Source organism: Aspergillus fischeri, genomic scaffold (genome assembly GCF_000149645.3).
Source record: "Aspergillus fischeri NRRL 181 1099437636264 genomic scaffold, whole genome shotgun sequence".
In the NCBI taxonomy this organism is placed as follows: domain Eukaryota; kingdom Fungi; phylum Ascomycota; class Eurotiomycetes; order Eurotiales; family Aspergillaceae; genus Aspergillus; species Aspergillus fischeri.
In genome coordinates, this window is record NW_001509762.1 from 202,211 (window position 1) to 222,114 (window position 19,904).

The 19,904-nt window shown below is 49.4% G+C and overlaps 9 protein-coding genes across 9 annotated transcripts, besides 4 other annotated features; 5 read left to right on the plus strand and 4 right to left on the minus strand.

Moving 5' to 3' along the window:
• Positions 1–332: 332 nt before the first annotated feature.
• On the minus strand, positions 333–1,544 carry NFIA_072840 (NmrA-like family protein; the record flags this gene model as incomplete). The annotated part of the gene is made up of 5 exons (XM_001259265.1): positions 333–401; positions 474–646; positions 696–885; positions 958–1,443; positions 1,524–1,544. 5 exons carry the CDS (start codon positions 1,542–1,544, stop codon positions 333–335), a joined length of 939 nt encoding a protein of 312 aa, XP_001259266.1.
• Positions 1,545–2,244: 700 nt separating this feature from the next.
• Positions 2,245–3,174, plus strand: NFIA_072850 (SDR family oxidoreductase; the record flags this gene model as incomplete). The annotated part of the gene is made up of 4 exons (XM_001259266.1): positions 2,245–2,281; positions 2,338–2,872; positions 2,951–3,050; positions 3,103–3,174. 4 exons carry the CDS (start codon positions 2,245–2,247, stop codon positions 3,172–3,174), a joined length of 744 nt encoding a protein of 247 aa, XP_001259267.1.
• A 1,218-nt stretch (positions 3,175–4,392) lies between these two features.
• Positions 4,393–4,416: a microsatellite.
• Positions 4,417–4,912: 496 nt separating this feature from the next.
• Positions 4,913–4,944: a microsatellite.
• Positions 4,913–4,945: a microsatellite.
• A 124-nt stretch (positions 4,946–5,069) lies between these two features.
• Positions 5,070–5,986, plus strand: NFIA_072860 (uncharacterized protein; the record flags this gene model as incomplete). The annotated part of the gene is made up of 3 exons (XM_001259267.1): positions 5,070–5,385; positions 5,508–5,615; positions 5,691–5,986. 3 exons carry the CDS (start codon positions 5,070–5,072, stop codon positions 5,984–5,986), a joined length of 720 nt encoding a protein of 239 aa, XP_001259268.1.
• A 1,268-nt stretch (positions 5,987–7,254) lies between these two features.
• On the minus strand, positions 7,255–9,057 carry NFIA_072870 (uncharacterized protein; the record flags this gene model as incomplete). Its single annotated transcript, XM_001259268.1, has 4 exons — positions 7,255–7,301; positions 7,352–8,058; positions 8,119–8,536; positions 8,652–9,057. The coding sequence occupies 4 exons, from the start codon at positions 9,055–9,057 to the stop codon at positions 7,255–7,257; spliced, it is 1,578 nt and encodes a 525-aa protein (XP_001259269.1).
• Positions 9,058–9,524: 467 nt separating this feature from the next.
• NFIA_072880 (bZIP transcription factor) lies at positions 9,525–10,310 on the minus strand (the record flags this gene model as incomplete). The annotated part of the gene is made up of 2 exons (XM_001259269.1): positions 9,525–9,920; positions 10,206–10,310. 2 exons carry the CDS (start codon positions 10,308–10,310, stop codon positions 9,525–9,527), a joined length of 501 nt encoding a protein of 166 aa, XP_001259270.1.
• A 38-nt stretch (positions 10,311–10,348) lies between these two features.
• Positions 10,349–10,396: a microsatellite.
• Positions 10,397–12,201: 1,805 nt separating this feature from the next.
• NFIA_072890 (putative cell-associated beta-galactosidase) lies at positions 12,202–15,069 on the plus strand (the record flags this gene model as incomplete). The annotated part of the gene is made up of 1 exon (XM_001259270.1): positions 12,202–15,069. One exon carries the CDS (start codon positions 12,202–12,204, stop codon positions 15,067–15,069), a length of 2,868 nt encoding a protein of 955 aa, XP_001259271.1.
• A 1,181-nt stretch (positions 15,070–16,250) lies between these two features.
• NFIA_072900 (uncharacterized protein) lies at positions 16,251–17,348 on the plus strand (the record flags this gene model as incomplete). Its single annotated transcript, XM_001259271.1, has 1 exon — positions 16,251–17,348. One exon carries the CDS (start codon positions 16,251–16,253, stop codon positions 17,346–17,348), a length of 1,098 nt encoding a protein of 365 aa, XP_001259272.1.
• Positions 17,349–17,832: 484 nt separating this feature from the next.
• Positions 17,833–18,387, minus strand: NFIA_072910 (uncharacterized protein; the record flags this gene model as incomplete). Its single annotated transcript, XM_001259272.1, has 2 exons — positions 17,833–18,172; positions 18,329–18,387. 2 exons carry the CDS (start codon positions 18,385–18,387, stop codon positions 17,833–17,835), a joined length of 399 nt encoding a protein of 132 aa, XP_001259273.1.
• An 808-nt stretch (positions 18,388–19,195) lies between these two features.
• On the plus strand, positions 19,196–19,496 carry NFIA_072920 (uncharacterized protein; the record flags this gene model as incomplete). The annotated part of the gene is made up of 2 exons (XM_001259273.1): positions 19,196–19,273; positions 19,404–19,496. 2 exons carry the CDS (start codon positions 19,196–19,198, stop codon positions 19,494–19,496), a joined length of 171 nt encoding a protein of 56 aa, XP_001259274.1.
• Between the last annotated feature and the right edge of the window lie 408 nt (positions 19,497–19,904).

The following is a 19,904-nucleotide window of genomic DNA, read 5'->3' on the forward strand; positions in this document are numbered from 1 at the left end:
CTACTAGTTTCTGGAAAATCAAGTACTAGTTGAGGACCTGAGTGCATTGCAAGCTTCATGCGACATTGTTGAAAAGAATATTCTCTGAAGGCATCGTCAGCCACCCCAAAAAGCCGCCGGTTCCGCTGAGTAATCGGCAAGTATCAGGTTGGGTCCCTTTAGACACTTGGTAAAGCTCCACCCAAATTGATAGCCACGATGATGACGAGCCCACCTTCCGTCGACGTGGGTCAGAATCGAAGGAGACCGTTTTTCATCCTATTGTCTATCTTACTGGATATGATGACTTGTCCAGATACACGGAAGGAGACTTGTGCGCTAGGGTAGCCTGCTTAATGCTCCTCCAGCAATTTATGCCGTCGAATGAACTCAGACCAGGTTTGAAGTCGCAGCCCAGGGATCTAATATAGGTCAGCGCATGTGATGCCAAATAAACAGTTGATGTTGGACGGAGAAGAGAATCGTTGACCCACCTCCTTGGCTTGCACGAATTCATCTCGTGCATAAACATTGCCGCACTTTTCAAAAATCATTAACTGCTCCGTGAAGTCCAATGCAATGTTCTCAGACATGCCGTCACGGAACATGAGGAGCTTCTGGAAGTCGCTGGCGCTGGACTGGTGGTAGCGAGTTGGGACATTGTGGTCTAACATCAGAATTAACAATGTAGACAGTATAATTCGGAGTAACCATACAATTCCCCAATTCAGCCAGCTTCCCCGCCTCCGACAGGGCTTGGGCCCAGAACGCAATAACCTTTGTGAAGTAGGCCGAACCGGCTTCGACGACCAGGTGGACCAGCTTGCCCGTATCAGCGATAGCAACGTTGGGCATCACCGTGTTCGGACTGTGAGGGAATTTGAGACTATAGGTACCTGCTTCGTCCTGAGTCGAGATTCCAACGTGAGTACTCAGCCATTCCATATCAGTTTATGCCAGGCTGGAAGGCTGTCTTACTTTGACGGGCAGATACCGGTCGGGGCTGGTCAGACAGTTTTCAAAGTAATTGGGGAAAAGGATGGTGGTGGTCTTCGCCCACAATTCGGGTTTCTCCGTCTGGATGTACTCGGTGACCAAGCTCTTGCCCTTCCAGTGATGTACATTAAGAAACTGGCCACCCGACAGAGCGACTGGGTCGGGCAAAGCGCTCCAGACAAAGTGTTGGAGGGTTGTTGTCGCGGCGGCAGCATCAGCAATAGCTTTTCCCTGCTCGACCTCGGCCGTGGCAGACTGCTTCTGCCAAAAATCTGTCAGTGCATAGATAATGTGTGCACCATCGAAGGCAGCAGTAAGAACTTCTCTGCCCCCCTCCAAGTCTGCACGCTGGATTTCGACGCCGCGGGCAGCGAGTTCTTGCGCAGCGGGTTTGGCAGGGTCACGGGTGATTGCCCGAATATGATAGAGATCAGGGTGCTTCAGAAATTCTGCAACCACGGATCCACCCTATAGGCACCAAGGTAAGCGGTCTTCATATCTCTATGCAATGTGGGAAGACGTGCCTGAGAGCCAGTAGAACCGATCACTACGACAGTTCGCTTAGCCATCGTGACTGTTTTTGCAGCCGAGTGTAAACTTGCCGGGTACCTCAATTTCATATGAGACTCTTTCGCGATAACAACACTGGAAGACCTGTATATGTGTTTATATATCCATGGCATGCAGAACTACAATATCACGCTGCTACCGCTGACTCAGCGGTAGGCGTGCAAGTGATCGGCATTGCCTCGAAAAGCGGTTTAGGATACTCTCTCTGACTAGTCCTCCGTTATCCTACGGGCTTGAATACAGGGTGACACGGAGCAACCAACTTTCTGGGTGTTCTGTCAACCTGCAATGCATCTCTGTAGCTGCCTATGTACACAGTACGCTCCGCTCCGCTTAATCATCGGTGAAGAATGTGCGCAGTGGACCCAGAACTGAGGGAACCCACACGAACACTATGCGAAACCCGATAATAGACCATCCGGAGTTGGTATAATATCGCGAAGAGCCTAAAGAATGGAGATTTTGACTATTGCTACTTAGTTCCTAGGGAAATGCAAAGAGGTGAGCGACTTACCCAATCGCAAAGCCCGACGGATCAACATCGGGACTGCTGGCCTCAGGCAGAGCCTCGAAGATAGTAACTATATAACTTCGCAGATTTCGTCCAGAAAAAGGCACTACCCTGGTGAGAAACCAGTTACCTGCACATCCGATCTTCCAAATTGCCGAACAACGCTATTAAGTGCAGCACACCTTAAGATGAGCCGTGTTATTCTTATCACTGGAGCCAATCGGGGTGAGCCAATAACAACCTCCCAATATATATGTCTCAGGGTTTAATTCGGTCTGTAGGCATTGGGAGAGGCCTCGCAGCACATTATCTTGCCCAGCCGGGCACTACTGTCATTGGAACTGTTCGGGACATCTCGTCTGGGAAAGCGAAAGATCTCAGTACGCTGCCAAAGGGTCGTGGCTGTGGTCTGATTATCGTGCCGCTTAGCGTCGACAACCCATCAAGCGTTGCGGAGGCCGCGTCCGAAATCCAGACGCAGCATCATATCGAGCACATCGATGTTGTCATTGCCAATGCAGGAATATGCAACCACTGGGGCCTGATTCAGGAAATGGCTGACTTGGACGTGCTTTCTCACTTTGAGGTGAACACGCTGGGACCGCTTAGGCTGTTCAGAGCCATGGCACCGTTGCTACAGAAAGCCAGTACTCCCAAGTTTGTTTATATCTCTACGCTTCTGGCGAGCATTTCTGCAATTGAACAAATGCCTTCGTTAACTGCAGCTTATGGGATGTCGAAGGTGGCTGGAAATTATCTGATTAAGAAGATTGATGCCGAGAATAAGCACTTGATAGCTTTGTCGATTGATCCGGGGTAGGCTCAAGTCCAAAGCCCATTCTGTAAAGGATTTAGTAAGACTGATGCTGGATGTCTCATTTCTTCATGAATAAGACTTGTCCAAACCGATATGGGCAGCCGCGCTGCGAAGTTCAATGGATTAGAGAAGGCTCCGGTGACCGTTGAGGATACTGTCCGGGGAATTACACGTCAGGTATGAAGGAATATTGATTATGACTATCCGAGGATTACTAACACCTTTGCAGATCGATGCAGCGAGCAAGTCAACTACATCTGGCCAATTTGTTAATTATAATGGGGACAGGGTGCCCTGGTAGATGAGGCTCGAAAGTATCAAATACCTTCTCACTTGGTCTAGGACTTGTTAATATGACTATTCTTGCTACATAGCACCTAGCATGATTCCTGTTCTTCAATAATCCTTGATCAGATCCCTGAGGTTTTAGATTACAAGACCCTAAACCCATGAGCCAGTGGAGAATCTACATATCATTCATATTCCACGCGAACTGAAGTAATCTAAAATAGTGACAGCAATCGCTACTGAATACGTGTGAAAGGCTATGGAGTCCAGAAAGCAGGCATATCCTTCAGACAAGAAGGGAGTAGTCTGTTTGTCTAATGTTAAGACAACCCATCCATGATGCACCGCCCTTAAGAGACGGTTTTGATAACAAACCTACGCTTCACGTAGAACTTGCATATTCTCATGGAATCCATACACCGACTTCGAACTCCACACGGTGCTCTGGAAAATGGCAAAAGATTGGACCGAGCTAGAGACGACCCATCCAAGCCCACTGCCACCGTGGCGACACGAACCCATCGCGGAGATTGAAATTGGATCAGACCGAGAAACGGCCATAGAGCGAGCCGAAGCCGCACGATCCACATCAGGCATCATTGTCTATTCAGATGCCTCTGGACGCGAGGGGCACCTCAGTGCAGCTGTCATGGCACTCGACAACAACCTGCAGGTTGTCGAATTGAAACAAGTCCAAGAAAAACCGGTGGCCGATTCAAGTAGTGGAGCTCATTGGCATCTTCTACTCTATCAGCGTGGTGTTCAAGGTCGCCCATCAACTCTATCTACATATGTCAAGGCCTCTGGCTTCCGCGACAACGACCAGTGCGTGTGCGGCGCACAAGAACAGTCACCTATGTGCTGGTGGACTGTCCAGATTTAAGGGAAATTTAAATAAAACCATGGAGTGAAGTAGGACATGCATTTAGCAGCGTCGTAAGCCTGCTGGGAGGCTCAAGCAAGGCAAGAAAGGTAAACTAGACACTATCTCATCGGCTAGGATAGTTATTGCTGTGCTGGACTTCGCTAAGGCGTCACGGCAGTTTTGGAGTCGCGGGCTATGAGGGAAGCCTAACGCTGGGCCACAGCAGGCCTTGACGAGGCTCTAAGTTCACTCAGGAAGTGGAATACTTTACTTGTACGTACTTAAAAATATATATAGTTGTGGTAGCCTGCATATCCCTCTTTTGCGAGGGATCAGGGTAAATGATATGCAAATATCCAAATATCGAAAAAAAAAAAAAAAAAAAAAAAACAGTATATGCGCATTGAGGATGCACCAATCATATCCGTGCAGCCGTGATCTCAGAGATCGACAAGGTCCCTTCCTTATCCCAGATGTACGAGGGAGCCTGCAGATATATTTGCCAGTGAGGGTATTGAGACACCTCTTCCGTGGCCGTCGACAGCTGAAGCAGATGCGACATGTCCTCCGGGCTGGCTTGTAAAGCGGGTGAATGAGACATATCCATCTTGACTTTTCAGGGTTTGACTCTGTCAATTGCGTCCTACCACTGTCAGAGCAATCAGTCCCACTTTCTTCGCCTGGCCTTGTCCAAGATCCGCCAGAAATGTCGGTCTCCCGAAGCCCGCCCTCTCTGGAGTCCGCAACGCGGTTATTTAATGGTTCGGCGGTTTCGGTCGTTCGGCACCTTATGAAACCAAAATCGCTATACTAGAGACGAGGTCACTCGCCGCTGAGTAATCGGCGGGGGGTTGTTTTGATGTTGAAATCTCGCGAGGGAGAATATAAAAAAAAAAAAAAAAAAAAAAAAAAAAAAAAATGGGCAGGATGTCCTACTGGTTTGGAAAGTACCGGAGGCGGTATATAGGCTTGAAATTTTTGATCGCGATTCTCGTCATAATCTCCTTGTCTGTACCTGAACTTGGATACTTCCTGACAGGAGCATGTCGTTTTTCCGGGTTACGAGCTCAGGGGTAGCAACCCTCTGCAAGTTTTCAGCTGCAGCGTCTGTAGCTGGTGCTGGGGGCTGGCAGTTATGGACCATGCATTGCTATTTTGAGCCATTTGGACCCGAAAATGATCCTCTGTTTCAGAGCAAATACTTCAAGCAGCACAACCCGGGAACTCATCCTTCCCTGAACGACTCATGCGTGCGAAAGGTGCCGCTATCCCAGATCCCACCGGAATTGGTCGATGATGCCCTTAATGGGGGTTCAAAGCTCCTCGAGAGGTTCTGTGCGGGCGTATGGGGTGGTTATGGTGAGTGCTCTCGAGCGTAGCGTCGAGAACGCAAAAGGCCTGGGAGCTGCTGGGAAGCCGACAGGAACTATCACAACGGTGTTACTGTTACTGACTGACTGCTTCCTTTTTTTTATGTACAGGATACGCCATCCAGCGCAACATATTAGCTCGACTGGGACGAAATGACTCTAACAAGGACTCGATGCTGTGGGATAAAAAGCAGCTACTGAACAGTACCTACGAAGAAGGTAGAACACCGACCAAGACTCGAGGCTCGATAGAGATTAGTGGCGGGAATGCGCATTGCTGACGTTCTGTTCTAGGGACAAATATAACTAATCACTTCGTCGTCGTTGGGAAGACTCCCAGATCCGTCGTCCTGTGGGGAGCCCATTCCCCGTCGGAAAATCCAGGAGTCCCTCGGGACATGGAAAACCTCGCCGAAATCACGACTGATATCTACATAGACGAGGGCATGGCCGAGTTCAGGCTGAAGAACATCTTCTACAACGGCAAAGAGCGGACATCGAAAGACCTCTTTCCACCACCGATCGTGTGGTTGCATTTCCAATACTGCAAATTATTGGTTGAGGCGGGAGTGAGCCACTGCAAGGCGTAGTTAGCTGCTGTGTATAGGTGCTATGCTAAGCTTCTTATCTTCAAGCCGCTAGGGGCGTCCGTTTTTAATGATTTGTCTCGAAAATGTGTGGGACATCACCCCCAGCCTCTGTCAACTGTATGTCACTATATCATTGTAATTGTTATTATAATTGTGTTATATCTAGGGAAGCATGCCAATCCCCCATCGCCACTCGCCAGAACTACTATGAGTCTATGACAAGGTTACCTTGGCCACTGCCATAGTGAGACTGACTGAGTCCTGATTCGGTGCGGAGGGTCACCAGCAGAGACCGTCAAATACTATCGGGCAGAACACTACGTATGTAGCTACTCTTAGGGTGTATAAGTAAATAGCATGAGTCTTAACACAGTAGTAGTACATGGATTAGAAGGAGTATAGGTAGCTATAGTTTACTATATAAGAAATCTATAGGAGTAGTCTTTACTAGTATAGGACTTTAATATAATCTGTATTTATAACATCTAACCTATCTCTATAATAACCTATTAACCTGCTCTCTATATAGCTACTATATAATACTATAGTAGCTATACCTTAGCTTTCTATCTCCTTATTTCCTTTAGTACTATCTACTATTACCAGCTCTATTTTAGAATCGTCCTATTTTTTCAGTGGTCGCAAGGGAGTAAAAAGCCGTCAGCCTTTCAAGTAAGGTGACAATTGTTCCCAATTAGTAAGTTGTCGTACGGTGCTTTGTTGTCTTCTGGGCCTTCGGGTTCACTGGGCAGCATGGTTTCACGAATGTTCCAGAGTCATGTTGTTGAGCTTACTCCATGCTCTGTTGTTCAGTATGTGGATGTCGACTGTTCGACGAATGCTTCTGGTGGGAGAACAGGTTTGGGCACTCGGGATCGAGTCCACGGCGTCTACGGACATTGTACCGAGGAGTGGTCGGCGTCGACCTCCCCACCCGCGCCTTTTGAGGGTATGTTTTGAGGTTATGGGGGGGTGCCTTCCTTTACCTGGCTTAAGCTTGCGTTGAACAGAATATGTAGCTTCGTGTCGCTGTCGAGATGTTCTCTTCTTCTCTTTTGTTTTCTAACTGTTATCCTAACATTTTCTAAGACACTCGCTTTTGGATCGTCCCGGTCCTCATCGTAGCCTGAGTTGCATGCTTTGTCTCATGATCACTTTCCTCTGACGTAGTTTTCAGTATGAACCCAAAGCTACGCACCACGAGACCGGTGATGTTGTCCATGCGGTTGTTCTGCAACTCTTCCAGCGAACGAGTGGCTCTTAGAGCATCATAACACGAGGACCTGGGACGTCGGTTTTGGGGCGATGTACGGGTCTGGCATAACGTTAGCCGCATGCTCGGATCAAGAACCTAGAAGCACTTACAACTCTCCATTAGAAGCACCTCGTTCCACAGATTCTCTGCACCTCTCTCGCCCGGCTGATCGGTATAGAAAAACCCACCTAGCGTTTCCCTCGCTTTCTCCCATTCGACCAAATCCAGACGACGCGTCATCTCCGTTAACCGGCTGACGAACCAGGGGTGACATTTATAGCCTTGCGACGCCATCGCTCCGACGAACAGGATCCAGAAAAGGAGATCCGGCGCGGTGGATTGGGCATGTCCGTATGCCGGTACCAGACTCCTCCTCAAGGCCTCGACCATGAACTGCATGAACGGAAAGGCCTGGAAATGCCAGATCCGCAGGTTCAGGTAGATCAGTAGTGACAAGCGCAGTGGCTCCTGCAACAGAGTCGTGCCGGTCTCATACACGGTCGATAGGAGCTGGTGCTCGAACACCAAGAAGAGGTCGTTGTCCGTCGGCAGGACGATTGAGGGCTGCTGCTGCGCAGCCTCGAAGTAGATTATCAGGCGCCGTAGAACCTGGACGAAAGTCTTCAAGGTGTTGTCTAAGGTCGGATACCACGGTGCAGCGAAGAAGCGGTTCCCCAGTGCCTCGAGAGATTTAGAGACGTGAAGGTGTTCTGTTGAGCGGGAGAGAGTAAATTCCTGGAGAATCTCGCTGCGCCAGCGGGCGGACATGGGAAATGTGGGACGGGAGTTTTGGAGGGCTGCGCTTTTGACATCGCTCCTGCACAAGTTTTGTCACTTCCGTCTCTTCGTCTTCATGGGGAATTGGAACTGGACGTACTGGTAGATTTTGGAGATGGTCATGTGGTCCAGGGCGTCGAGGCCGCCAAGGAGATGGATGAGTCTCTTTAGACCTTTCATGTGTGCGTGCACAGCCTCAAAGTTGGCATCCACCGCCTCAATAGCAACCAGCGACGCTACGATGAGGGTGGTGGACTCTGCGACGGCTTTTATGGGATCTTGCAGGATATCGTTCAGCGTTTTGAGGGTGTTCCCGCGGAGACGGAGGGAGTCTTTGATTGATTTCTCGCTGGCTGTGGAGACGACTCCGTTGTTGGATTTGAGGGTTGCGTGGTGTCCCGCCGTGAGGAAGAGGAGTGCTTGGAGCAGAGCCGGCTGGGAGATTGCTCTCTGCCACCACCAAATGCTCATGCGGGTGGAGTCAAGGGGATAACAGGAGGCGATGGTGTGGATCCGGACTAGGCTCGTCAGCGTGTCTACTCATTGAACCGTGAGAAGCTCATACAGTGATGAAAATACAGATTCATCGAGTCGGACATTTGCACGGCCGAGCGGAAAAGGGATCCACAAAACCCTGGCTCAGATACGCTTTCAGAGACCACATCTCCGACATTTTTGCAACCCGATTGAACGTTCCTTGCGGACAGTCTGACTGGAACTCTTCATTCTCTTCTGCAATGGCATCCCAAGGATATGCGGGCGAGAAATTCGAGGTTCCGCCGTGGACAAGACATGGGGATGGTTTCGACGGCTTTGAAGGTTTTAGCCTCGCAATCGAGGCTTGCTTTTTCTTCCAGTGGTAGTTTCGCAGGAGAAATGCCTGCTTTTGCTTGTTTATTGAGGGATTCTGCGGGTTGTCGGCCTGCGAGTCGATGAACAAAAAGGTGGGCTTGGAGTTGCCACGGAGCCTGGGTGAGGCCTCGATTCCTGGCGATGAGCTGGACGACGATGATGGTTTTGATGGAACTGCGGACGGCATGGTGATCGTGTTATGACTGAGTTCAGAGAGCTCGCCGATGAATTGAGAGCCAACGCTCCCATCACTTATCTTTTGTATGACTACATGAGCGAGTGCGTCTCATCCCAATCAAAGCAGGGACCAATTTCCCGTTCGGGTTAGCAGACGAAGCATGTTGATGTACATAGTACTGCTCAAGCCACAATCACCGTAGTAACCCAATCAGCACTCCCTCTCGGGTCGGAAAGGATGGGCCGCTGATAAAAGCAGCCAACCAGACGATGTAAATTCAGTTGTCAGCATTAGATACACAGTTAGTAATGACAGAGGTCGCGATGTGGCAGCAGCACCGTTTGAGGCGGACATATATCCCATCCAATTCCCTTCAATAAGCCCTTTCCGATTATGTAGCCAAGAAAAAGAGATAGGGATATCATCATATATAGGTGAAAAAGTGAAATAAGTCAGACCATAGACGGGATGGATAACTAACTAAGACTGGAGGAATTCTCCCTATCATCGGTGAAATCATCCAGACGCCGCCAGAAGTCATCCAATTTCCTGGACCTTTCAGCCGAAGAACAAAGCGACGGGGACGGCGAAGTCTCATTCACAACAACAGACGAGGAGCGGGAACCTTTCGACCTGTGCAAAATAGTGGAGAAAAGCTCCCATTGCTGGCGGAGGGTCTTGGCCTCAGCTCGTAGGGCGTCATTCTCTTTGAGCAAGCGGCAGACCTCGTCCGTCCGCCTTGTGTACTGATCCAGCAAAGTCTGGCATTTGATTTGAAGATCCTCAGCTTTTTGCTGGAGGGTTTTCTGCTGCTGGTCCTTGCGCTCGCGGAAGCGACGCTGGGCCTCTCGGTTCTGCATACGCCGTCGGACCTAGGTTTCAGTCAGGTTAGCGCTAGTGATAGTGCACGACGTGGGGCTGGGACTGCAAAAATACATTTTTATTTATGCAATCGTGCTGCAGGACCTCGAACATATGTGGATCTAGACTATGCCCTTCGTGCTCACTCCGCTGAGTGCTGGAGTCCGGCGGTGTAGTTGGAACAGTCAGTCCTCGTGGCATACAAGTTTCATCGATGGCTTGGTGGACGCCATATTCGTCCTTTGTCCGCATTATCGTAAGCATTTGGATGGCCAATGATTTCTTAGCGTCCTTACCAGTGCGTAGACAAACTCCAACGGCGTGGTGGTGCCATCGCCGATGGACATGTAGGGGCCTGGAAAATGGAGAGAAGTGGGGCTTTGCTGAGGACGATGGGCCATCTTGAAGTGGTTTCAACGAGAGAAGGAAGTTGGTCTGGGAGATTCGAATCAATGTTGAAAGAGATTTGAATCAATGTTGAAAGAGATCTCAGGACTCTTATATGTTGATGAAGAGTCCATCCACTTTCCAGTGAGGTATGTCTACATGGTAACCATATTGAAGCTTGAGGGCCATGGACCAAACAGACCGGACTGAGGCATGCCCCGAAACAGTTAGTCGGTGGCATTTGTGAAGCCCTTCATTTTAGACAATCCACCGGAAATGCAGTGAGAAAAGACCAACGAATGAGATATGGTCTGTTTGGGCCAGGGTCTCACTAGGATCAGATAATTCCCGTAGTACGCTCAAGTTCCGTCCCATCCAGCCGAATCAATTGGACAATGCTTGATATCGCAAATCGCAAATCTGACATCCGCCGGAGAAACAGATAGTAAATGAAAGATATGCCCATAAAAAGAGTAGTCACACGGTAAAATCTGATAATTTTAATCAAAAGGAGACTCGCAAGAAAAATTAAACCAAAACCTATCTACGGAGTATCTCGACGATTACACTCCCCCGTGCTGTCTCACTATTATGTCTTACGTCTCTGCCGTTGGCTTGCTAGTTGGTAGGAGTAGGCGGCAATATTGCGCATTTTTTTATTGCCTTATGAGGCGTTTGGCAGTTTATCAAAAATACATAAATCAATTCAGCAAAAGCAAAGCACTTGCCGATCGCTGATCTCGACGGTGTCGGCTTTCATAGTTGGCCCGACTATCCATTACCTGTTCCGGTGCAGGGTGACAACAGTATAAGCAAATACAGATACATAGAACGATTAACGCTGTTCAACAAGAGATGAACGTTACTTGGTGCCAGACGATGTATGGAAGAAATGATAGACAACTTGGGAGCAATGTCGCTAGACAGAATATGCATCGATCACAGGACAGCTTCCGAGTCACAAATTCGATAAACACGACTTTTGTGCCGCCGGAGGCTAGTTTGCTGGTGAGGGAAGAAGAGTGATGGTACTCCACTGTTAGCGTGGGTAAGCTGCACTACTATACCCCAACCAAGAGACCATCTGGAAGCAGTCTGGAGGTATACTGCTTAAGGGTGTTCCATTGGAGGCATGAGGCTATCGACTACGCTGTGAGATGCTACTGCCAAATCACTATTTCTTCTATAGCTAGCTGCTAAGTTAGCCTTCATTACTCCTATAGAGCCCTTATCACCAATAATAAGCTATCATTACTAGGGGTAACAGGGGCCCCTAGAGTCCTCACCCACATTTACTAGCACTCACATTAAAAGCATCACACTGCTCCTTTAGAGGCAAAAGGGCTTTCCAGGAATTAACCACATTCTACATGTGGACGAGAAGCCCTATTTTTCACACCCTATGGTCATATGTGCTAGTTCTACATCATGTGCAGCATATAATGATCGATGTTAAAAGGTTGGCTAAGTGGCTCACCAGACGTCCAGCACATGCAGGGTTCTTCCAGTGTCGGGATAGCTTCACCCGAAATGCGGGGGACTAGCATCGTCACTGCGAGTTTCTGGCCTCGTTTGCCGATTGCTAAGGGAGATTATATTAATTCGATGCAGATCGCCTGGATTCAATTCGACATCATAGGTTGCTCGGCCTTTGCTCAACCCATTGAACAGCGGATTACTGCGATGAGATCTCTCCCAGCCCATCTCGGGGATGCTTACCAGTGGTGGATTAATGACACCCTCGTCTTATGCAGTTGCCGTTGCTGGGATCGGTAACTGACATCAGATTGTCCATTGTGGCAAGATGGCTGCGAAGTATCTGATCATGCCAGGGTATAAATGGGTTGTGAGTCGAGGACGATACACAGACTAGAGCTCTAATTGGTATCTGTCGATATATTCACAATGAGAGAGTCCATTCTTTCAGTCCTTATTTTCTTCTCTCTCCTGCTCATTGCCCAAGCAAGAGATGATGGCCGTATGAAATACAACTTCAACTCTGGGTGGAAAGTACTCGTGGGCAATCCTGCGTCTGCACAGTCGCCTTCCTTCAACGACAACGGTTGGAAGGACGCAACACTCCCCCACTCGTGGAATGAAGATGATGCTTTCCGCGTGGACATTGCCAACCTGTCCACCGGAATTGCCTGGTACCGGAAACACTTTGACCTGCCCGCCACGAGCCGGAATAAGAAAGTCTTTCTCGAGTTCGAAGGCATCCGCCACGCCGGGGAGTTTTACCTTAATGGCAAGTGGATCGGTCGCAGCGAGAACGGGGTCATGGCCTTTGGCTTTGATGTCAGCGATGTCACGCTCTACAATCAAACCAACGTCCTCGCGGCTCAAATTGACAATAGCTGGACGTACAGGGAGAAGGCAACCAGTACGCCATACCAGTGGAGCGACAAGAATTTCTATGCCAACTACGGCGGGATCAACAAGAACGTTTTCCTGCATGTTACGGATCGACTGTACCAGACTCTACCGTTGTACTCCAATCTGCAGACCACCGGGGTTTACATCTATGCCACCGACCTGGATATACCCCGCAAGAGCGCTACGATCAACATAGAATCGCAAGTTCGCAACGAGTATCCACAAGCCAGGACATTCCAGTACCAAGTTGAAATCCACGATGCCGTGCAGGGTAAGAAACTCAAAACAATCACCGGCGGCCGGTACACCCTCCAAGCAAACGAGACCCGGACCATCCGCACCGCAACACACCTCTCCGACATAAACTTCTGGAGCTGGGGATACGGCTACCTCTACGACGTCCGGACCTCGCTACTCCTCAACAACCACGCCATCGACTCCGTCAAAACCCGTACCGGCTTCCGCAAGACCGAGTTCACTCACGGCGCGTTCAAGCTCAACGACCGCACCCTCCACCTAAAAGGCTACGCCCAACGCACAACAAACGAATGGCCCGCCCTCGGCTGCGCCGTCCCACCCTGGCTCTCCGATTTCTCGAACAGCCTCGTCCTCGCCAGTAACGCCGCCCTTATCCGCTGGATGCACGTCACCCCATGGAAACAAGACGTCGAGTCCCTCGACCGCCTGGGCCTGCTCCAGGCCCTGCCGGCGGGCGACTCCGAAGGCGACGCAACAGGCCGGCGCTGGGCGCAGCGCACGGAGCTCATGCGCGACGCAATCATCTACAACCGGAACAACCCCAGCGTCATCTTCTACGAAGCCGGCAACCACGGGGTCTCGGAGGCGCACATGAGCGAGATGAAGGCTCTGCGGGATACGTACGATCCGCATGGGGGCCGCGCGGCGGGATCGCGCGAGATGCTGAATAGCTCCGTGGCGGAGTACGGGGGCGAAATGCTGTATATCAATAAGGGGGCGCGCATCCCCCTCTGGCAGATGGAGTATAGTCGTGACGAGGGGTTGAGGAAGTACTGGGATGACTGGTCGCCGCCGTATCATGTGGACGGGGCGGGGCCGCCGTACAAGGGGGAGGATGCGAGCGAGTACAACCGCAACCAGGACTCGCATGCGGTGGAGAATGTGCGGCGATGGTTTGATTATTTCGAACAGCGGCCCGGGACGGGGACGAGGGTTAATGCCGGTGGGGTGAATATTATATTTTCTGACTCGAATACACACCATCGAGGAGCGGAGAGTTACCGACGGTCCGGCGAGGTGGATGCTGTCCGGCTGCCGAAGGATGGGTGGTACGCGCACAAGGTGATGTGGGATAGCTGGGTTGATGTCGAGCGTTTGGCAGGACATATCATCGGGCATTGGAACTACAACGATAGTACGGTCAAGGATGTCTATGTTGTTTCCACGGCGGAAGAGGTGGAGCTGTTTCTGAATGGCAAGTCTGTGGGCAAGGGCGAGCAGAGCAGCCGATTCCTCTTCACTTTCGCCAATGTAACTTGGCAGTCTGGCACGATCAGGGCCGTAGGACAGTTGGGCGCTCGTGGATCCGTGCTGGACACGAAGACGACTGCTGGCGAGCCCGCCAGTATCCGGTTGACGCCTCATACCGGGCCATCTGGATTTGTGGCTGACGGTGCGGATATTGCCTTGGTGGATGTTGAGGTGGTCGATGCAGAGGGCCAAAGGAACCCCATTGCTCTGAGCATCATTGACTTTGCTCTTTCTGGCGAGGCTTCCTGGCGTGGCGGAATTGCGCAGTGTGCCGACAACTGCATCCTGTCAACTACCCTCCCAGTCGAAAACGGAATCAACCGGGTCATGCTGCGGTCTACAACAAGAGCCGGCAAGGTGACTCTGACTGCTACATCCGACGGGCTCAAACCAGCCACGATCATCCTCAACACCAAGCCATTTGCCAGTAAGGGCGGGTTGAGCACCGTTATTCCCGGGTCAGATCTTCCTTTTGTTCTCTCTCGTGGTCCGACACCGTCGAGTGAATCATACACCATCTCTCGCAAAGCTGTGGAGGTTCTGAACGTCACTGCTGGATGTGACACGGAGGACATGATCAGTTCCTACGACGATGACGAGGAAACAGAGTGGTCCTGTGACGGGAACAAAAACAGCACCTGGATCAAGTACTCTTGGGACGGCCCAGTCAATGTGTCGCAGATGGTTATGAAGCTGCACAGCTTCCGAACGACAAAGTATCCAGTTCAGATCAGTGTGGACGACAACGTAGTCTATGAAGGGAGCACCCCGACTTCTCTGGGTTATGTGACGTTGGATCTCAATGCTACTGTTGGCCAGAGTGTGACGGTGGCTTCAGAGGACGGCGATCTGGGAATTATCGAGGCGGAGATCTACGCACCGGCATAACTCATCTATCACTATAAGCTAGTCGTCACTGCTACTGCTTGAATCCACAAACACTGCCCGTCACTGTCAGACACCTTTTTCGTAGACGTAGGCGACGCCAACACATTCTTCAACGACACCACCGCATGATCCAGAACATAGACCCCTAGACCTTTCTAAAGGCCGGCGCTGATCTGAGCGCACACTTATCGACATCATCTGTGCAAGCCTTCTGCTCAATAGATTGATCATGTTCATCTTGAGCTATAATGTCCTGGCAGCAACCCTGCAGTCCTTCTTGTCCCAGATGAAACATAGACCTGAGCTCAGGACTGGCGGAGACGGACAGCAACAGGTCTATATAGTGTTGCGCCGTGGTTCCTAGGCATGAGACTGTACTGATCTTGTCGTGAATAGAGATTTGGAAGATGCTTCATAAATAAAGAAAATCTGTAAAGAATCAAGCTGTTTTGAAATAAACCAGATTCTCATCTTATAAATAAAACCTCAGGCAATTCAAAAAATATAACAATCAATCCACGTCTAGACTAAGCAGGCCTAATTTCAGAAAGTAAGTGTATGACGGGATACGTCAACAGAAGTTACTTAAGGTCTCCTGTACCCCATAAAAAACCACGCTCGTATATGTGCTTCATATTCTGTTGACCTACTGAGATACCTTATCGCGGGCTGACTTTCCAGCTGCCACACAATCCATTCAGTCAACTAACATAGAAAATTCATTCTTATTTAAGCAAAGCTCTGAATTAAAATTAGTTACTTATCTAATCTTAAATCTATGCCTAGAGCTAAATAGGATGAATATAAGCATAATTTAATACAACTAGTCACATGACCCTTTTTACTTTATAGGTTACTTAGCAAACCATTAGGTTTCTAGGTTAGGTCTGAGAATCATAACCCACCCACAGGTTTGCTAAGTAAGACCCAAACCCACCCATGGGCTGGGTGCTTGGCGGGTACACACGGGCTTAGGCGGGCTTTGGCGAGGTCTAACTTTAGGAATCCTGCATGGTTACCTATGTATTTCGTCACAGCTAGCACTAGACAGGTAGACAGCATCCTCTCCATTCATTCTGCGTCAGACTGCGTGTTGCTTCGCACACTTCGCTCTATAACAGTGACATAAATGTATGAACACGTTAGCCGCCTAAGATAATTTACAAGGCTGTGCTGGCACAATGGCTCTTTATGATCGCATTACCACTATGAGGGATCACCACAGTCGGATTCTTGCTGATCTCAAAACCGTTGAACATACACCTGACACGCTAAAATCCCACGAAGCCTATCTGTCTGACCTACGTAAGCAACTCGCGCAGACCAGCGACCGCCTTGAGAAGGTTGCAGAGCTTACACAGATCGAACGTGAGGAACATGGGAAATACCGCGATAGTACAATCCGTCGACTCATGTACAGGGCGTCTGGCAGGCGGGACGAATTCGAAAAGAAAGCTGACAAAGAGATGCGAGAGTACTACAGTGCCCTCGAGAGAGAGCGTGCGATCAAGGCGGAGAAGGAGATGCTAGAGACTCAGATTGAGGAGGCAACCGCAGCGCGGAAAGAGCTCCAAGCGGCATGCACTGAACGCTTAAGGCTACATGAAGAACTTGAAAGGCTTTATGAGAATCTGTTTGGTGGTCCGACCGCTGAATTTCCTGAAGAAGATGCGCTGGAGGAAGCCACAAAAGCTGCTCAAGCCTGGTATGGTGAGCTCAGCGGACGGTTGAATAACATCTACCAAGCAGCGCAGTGCCTCGCAAAGGCACAGTTAACTGTCAAACAAGCTTTGCTGGACATGTATGAAGCGCTGCAGCACTGTCAGAGAGATATGTGGGGGTTTGGAAGCATTCTTGCCGATTTTGGAAAACAGAACTGCTTGTCCCGAGCCCAGTCGAGAGCTAGCCAGACGCAAGTGCTAGTATCTCAGGCAATGAGGCTGGATCCAGATGTGCAGCCTCTCCCTCGTATGACTATAGCACGCGGAAGCATGATAAGCGGAATTCTCTTCGATAACATATTTGTCGACCTGAACTGCCTCGCGATGATTCAGCAGTCCTTCAATGAGATGAAGAATGTGGAGGTGTTTCTTAGGATGCAGCTGACACAAGCCAAGTCTCGTGAAGCAAATATGCGCACTCGAGTGAAATCAGCCGCAGCTGACCTCGAAAATTCTCAAAGGGAACTACAGAGGACTCGAGAGCAGATTTTCAGGAATGTTGTCGACCCACCGCCTCCGTATGTAGAAGAGACCACTGGAACACTCATAGACTCTTAGCTGAAGAGCGAAGAGTTTCTATATGGGCACGCCGCCGCAGATGCAGGTCTGAGACTATATTTATTGCATCGATTATGCATGTCCCTTCGCCGAACAGCTTTTTCAGACCGTCTAGATTTTCGGACTTTGCCAGATACCAGAAGAGTCACACACGACAGCTCAATCGAATCTTCTCCGAGCAACCTTGTAGTACGCCTTAAGAATATCGTGGATATTCTCGACACTTGGTCCTCATTGCTAAGGTGGACCGCATCCACGACGTGTTTGAGAGACAAGTAACCGCCGTCGCGAAATCCCTTCGCTTTGAGGCGTCGGAAAGTGCGCTCCTGACGAATGTTGGACAGCGTCTCAGCAAAATAGTTATTGACTGTCTGTAAGATACCGCCCCTCTCACCTTTGTAGGAGACTGGTCAATTCATAAGCTGCACGGTTGACAGCTTCCCGGTTTGGCTCGTGAAGGACGTGCTCTGAGATGATCTTTGACCTATCCGTCGCCCATCAGTTTGTCGAAGATTGTCTGATTGAAATTATCAACGGCTCTAGCTACCTTGTCGATATATTTGGTAGCAACCGGCTCCCATGCCACGGTTTGCTGGCAGAACATACATTCAAGAACACTGGGATTCACCATACCCGGCAGCTCTGCACCCCGTGAATCGCGATATAATTTCCGAATCCAGTCATATATGTCGTCGTCTTCCGCGCGACCGGGACGTTCGTACTCCTTGTCTAATCCACCGTCAAGATTCTGAAAAGTCATCGTATGACCGTCACGGGCCATCGACTGTGCAAATTTGTCGCGTTCTTGTCGGTCCAAGCACACGCTGTCGGCTGGGAGATGAGAAGGAAAAGACTGGCTTGAGTGCAAGGGGAGGAATGTCTTCAGCAAGATGGAGAAGCTCGTGCCAGGTTCTTATATGGTGAGGAGGGAGGCTGATTGTGCAGGGTTTAGAGGATACCTGGAAATTTGTGTTTGCTACCTGGTTGTGTCCTCTTCAACAATCTGATGGCAAACAGTGCTGCTAGTGTCTGCCCCCATTGCCTCTTTCTTAACATGGCGGAGAAATGAGGTTCAATTTGGCCTGTCTTCTTTCGCTTGTCATTGCTTTCTAGCCATAAATGGGCGCTACTTATATGGCCTTTAATGTTGAGGGCAAACTGGATAGGAATAGCTTATTACAATCTTCTTTGAGCAGCTGTGTATCCATTCAGACCGGCTTTAAGAAAACATTGACATTTTGTCATTGCTATTCTACCTTTGTGTCAGAATTCTTAAGAGTCCTTTGAATCTCCCACTGAGCGTCAATATTACTTCGTAACGAGAGCATGTGCCATACCACTATGCAACAGCCGACGTCTGTTGCAATGCTGTTTCTCGAAATGCAGCCATTGCTTCAAACGTTTCAGTCATGGATGATGTGTTTGTTCGCTCTTGAGAGAATCTGCTTGGGCCTTCCGATCCAGACCATGAACGTCATTCTCTCTGCGTACTGTAGCAACTTTCCTTAAAGATGTAGAAAGTTTGGACATCTTTTCTCTATTCGATCTCTTTAAGGGCACTTAAAGAACGAGCTAACCACCACCATCGCGAACCATGAGTCCATGACATCTAAACAAGCGGTAAGGTAGGCGGTCAAAGTCCAATCAGATACTGCCACTTCCGCCCCGCATCAGCCACAAAGCGCAAAATGGCAACACATCAACGCGTCCAACAACAAATCAGACAATCCCACAATATACACAAGAAATAATATTTCGTGATCAATTCCTTACGGCGGATACTAAGCAGATTGATCCAACTGAAGAATCTTCCCTTGTCGAGCCAGAACAGTTGTACAGCGCCGAAAATGTCAACAACACCGAGGAGATCAACCCCGACAGTCTTCGAGCAGCAGCGAGCGGAACTGGTTCGGGAAATCGCAGTGGTAAGCAATCCGGCGTTGGACAAGACACAGAAGTGACTGCATCATGCAAACTGTGCAAATCCTTTTCTTTATTAATTTCATTGATGGATTGGAGTCACACTATTTACTACAATACTGACGGAACCGACAGGGTATGGAGCAAGTACTCCAAAACATCAACCGCCTAAACCGCAACCTGGAAAGTATCATTGCAGTAAGTAGCATCGAAACCAATGGATCCTAGAAATCTGTCAATAACGTGATACGCAGGTCGGCAATGAGTTCAGTTCCGTCGAAGCTCTCTGGTCACAGTTTGAGAACTTCATGGGCCGCTCTGAAGATAATGAGCAGAAAGGGACGAGACAGGGTGAAGGGCAACATGATGGAGAGGAAGGAAGGGAAGGCCATGATCAAAGTTTCAGCGAAGGAGAATCGAGAAGTCACTAGCGATGTAAGCACACGGTGTCTTGCATATGATGATCGTTCTACTTCTTTTACGAGCTATGTACTTATTTTACTGGTTTGCATATTCCGCTATTTGATACCACTACTACGTCGGATTTTGCTAGAAAAATACCAAGCACGTGTTTAGAATCATCAGTTTTGATAGTTTATCCTTTCAGGCACATGGGACAGTTGCTTGCGCCGGTAA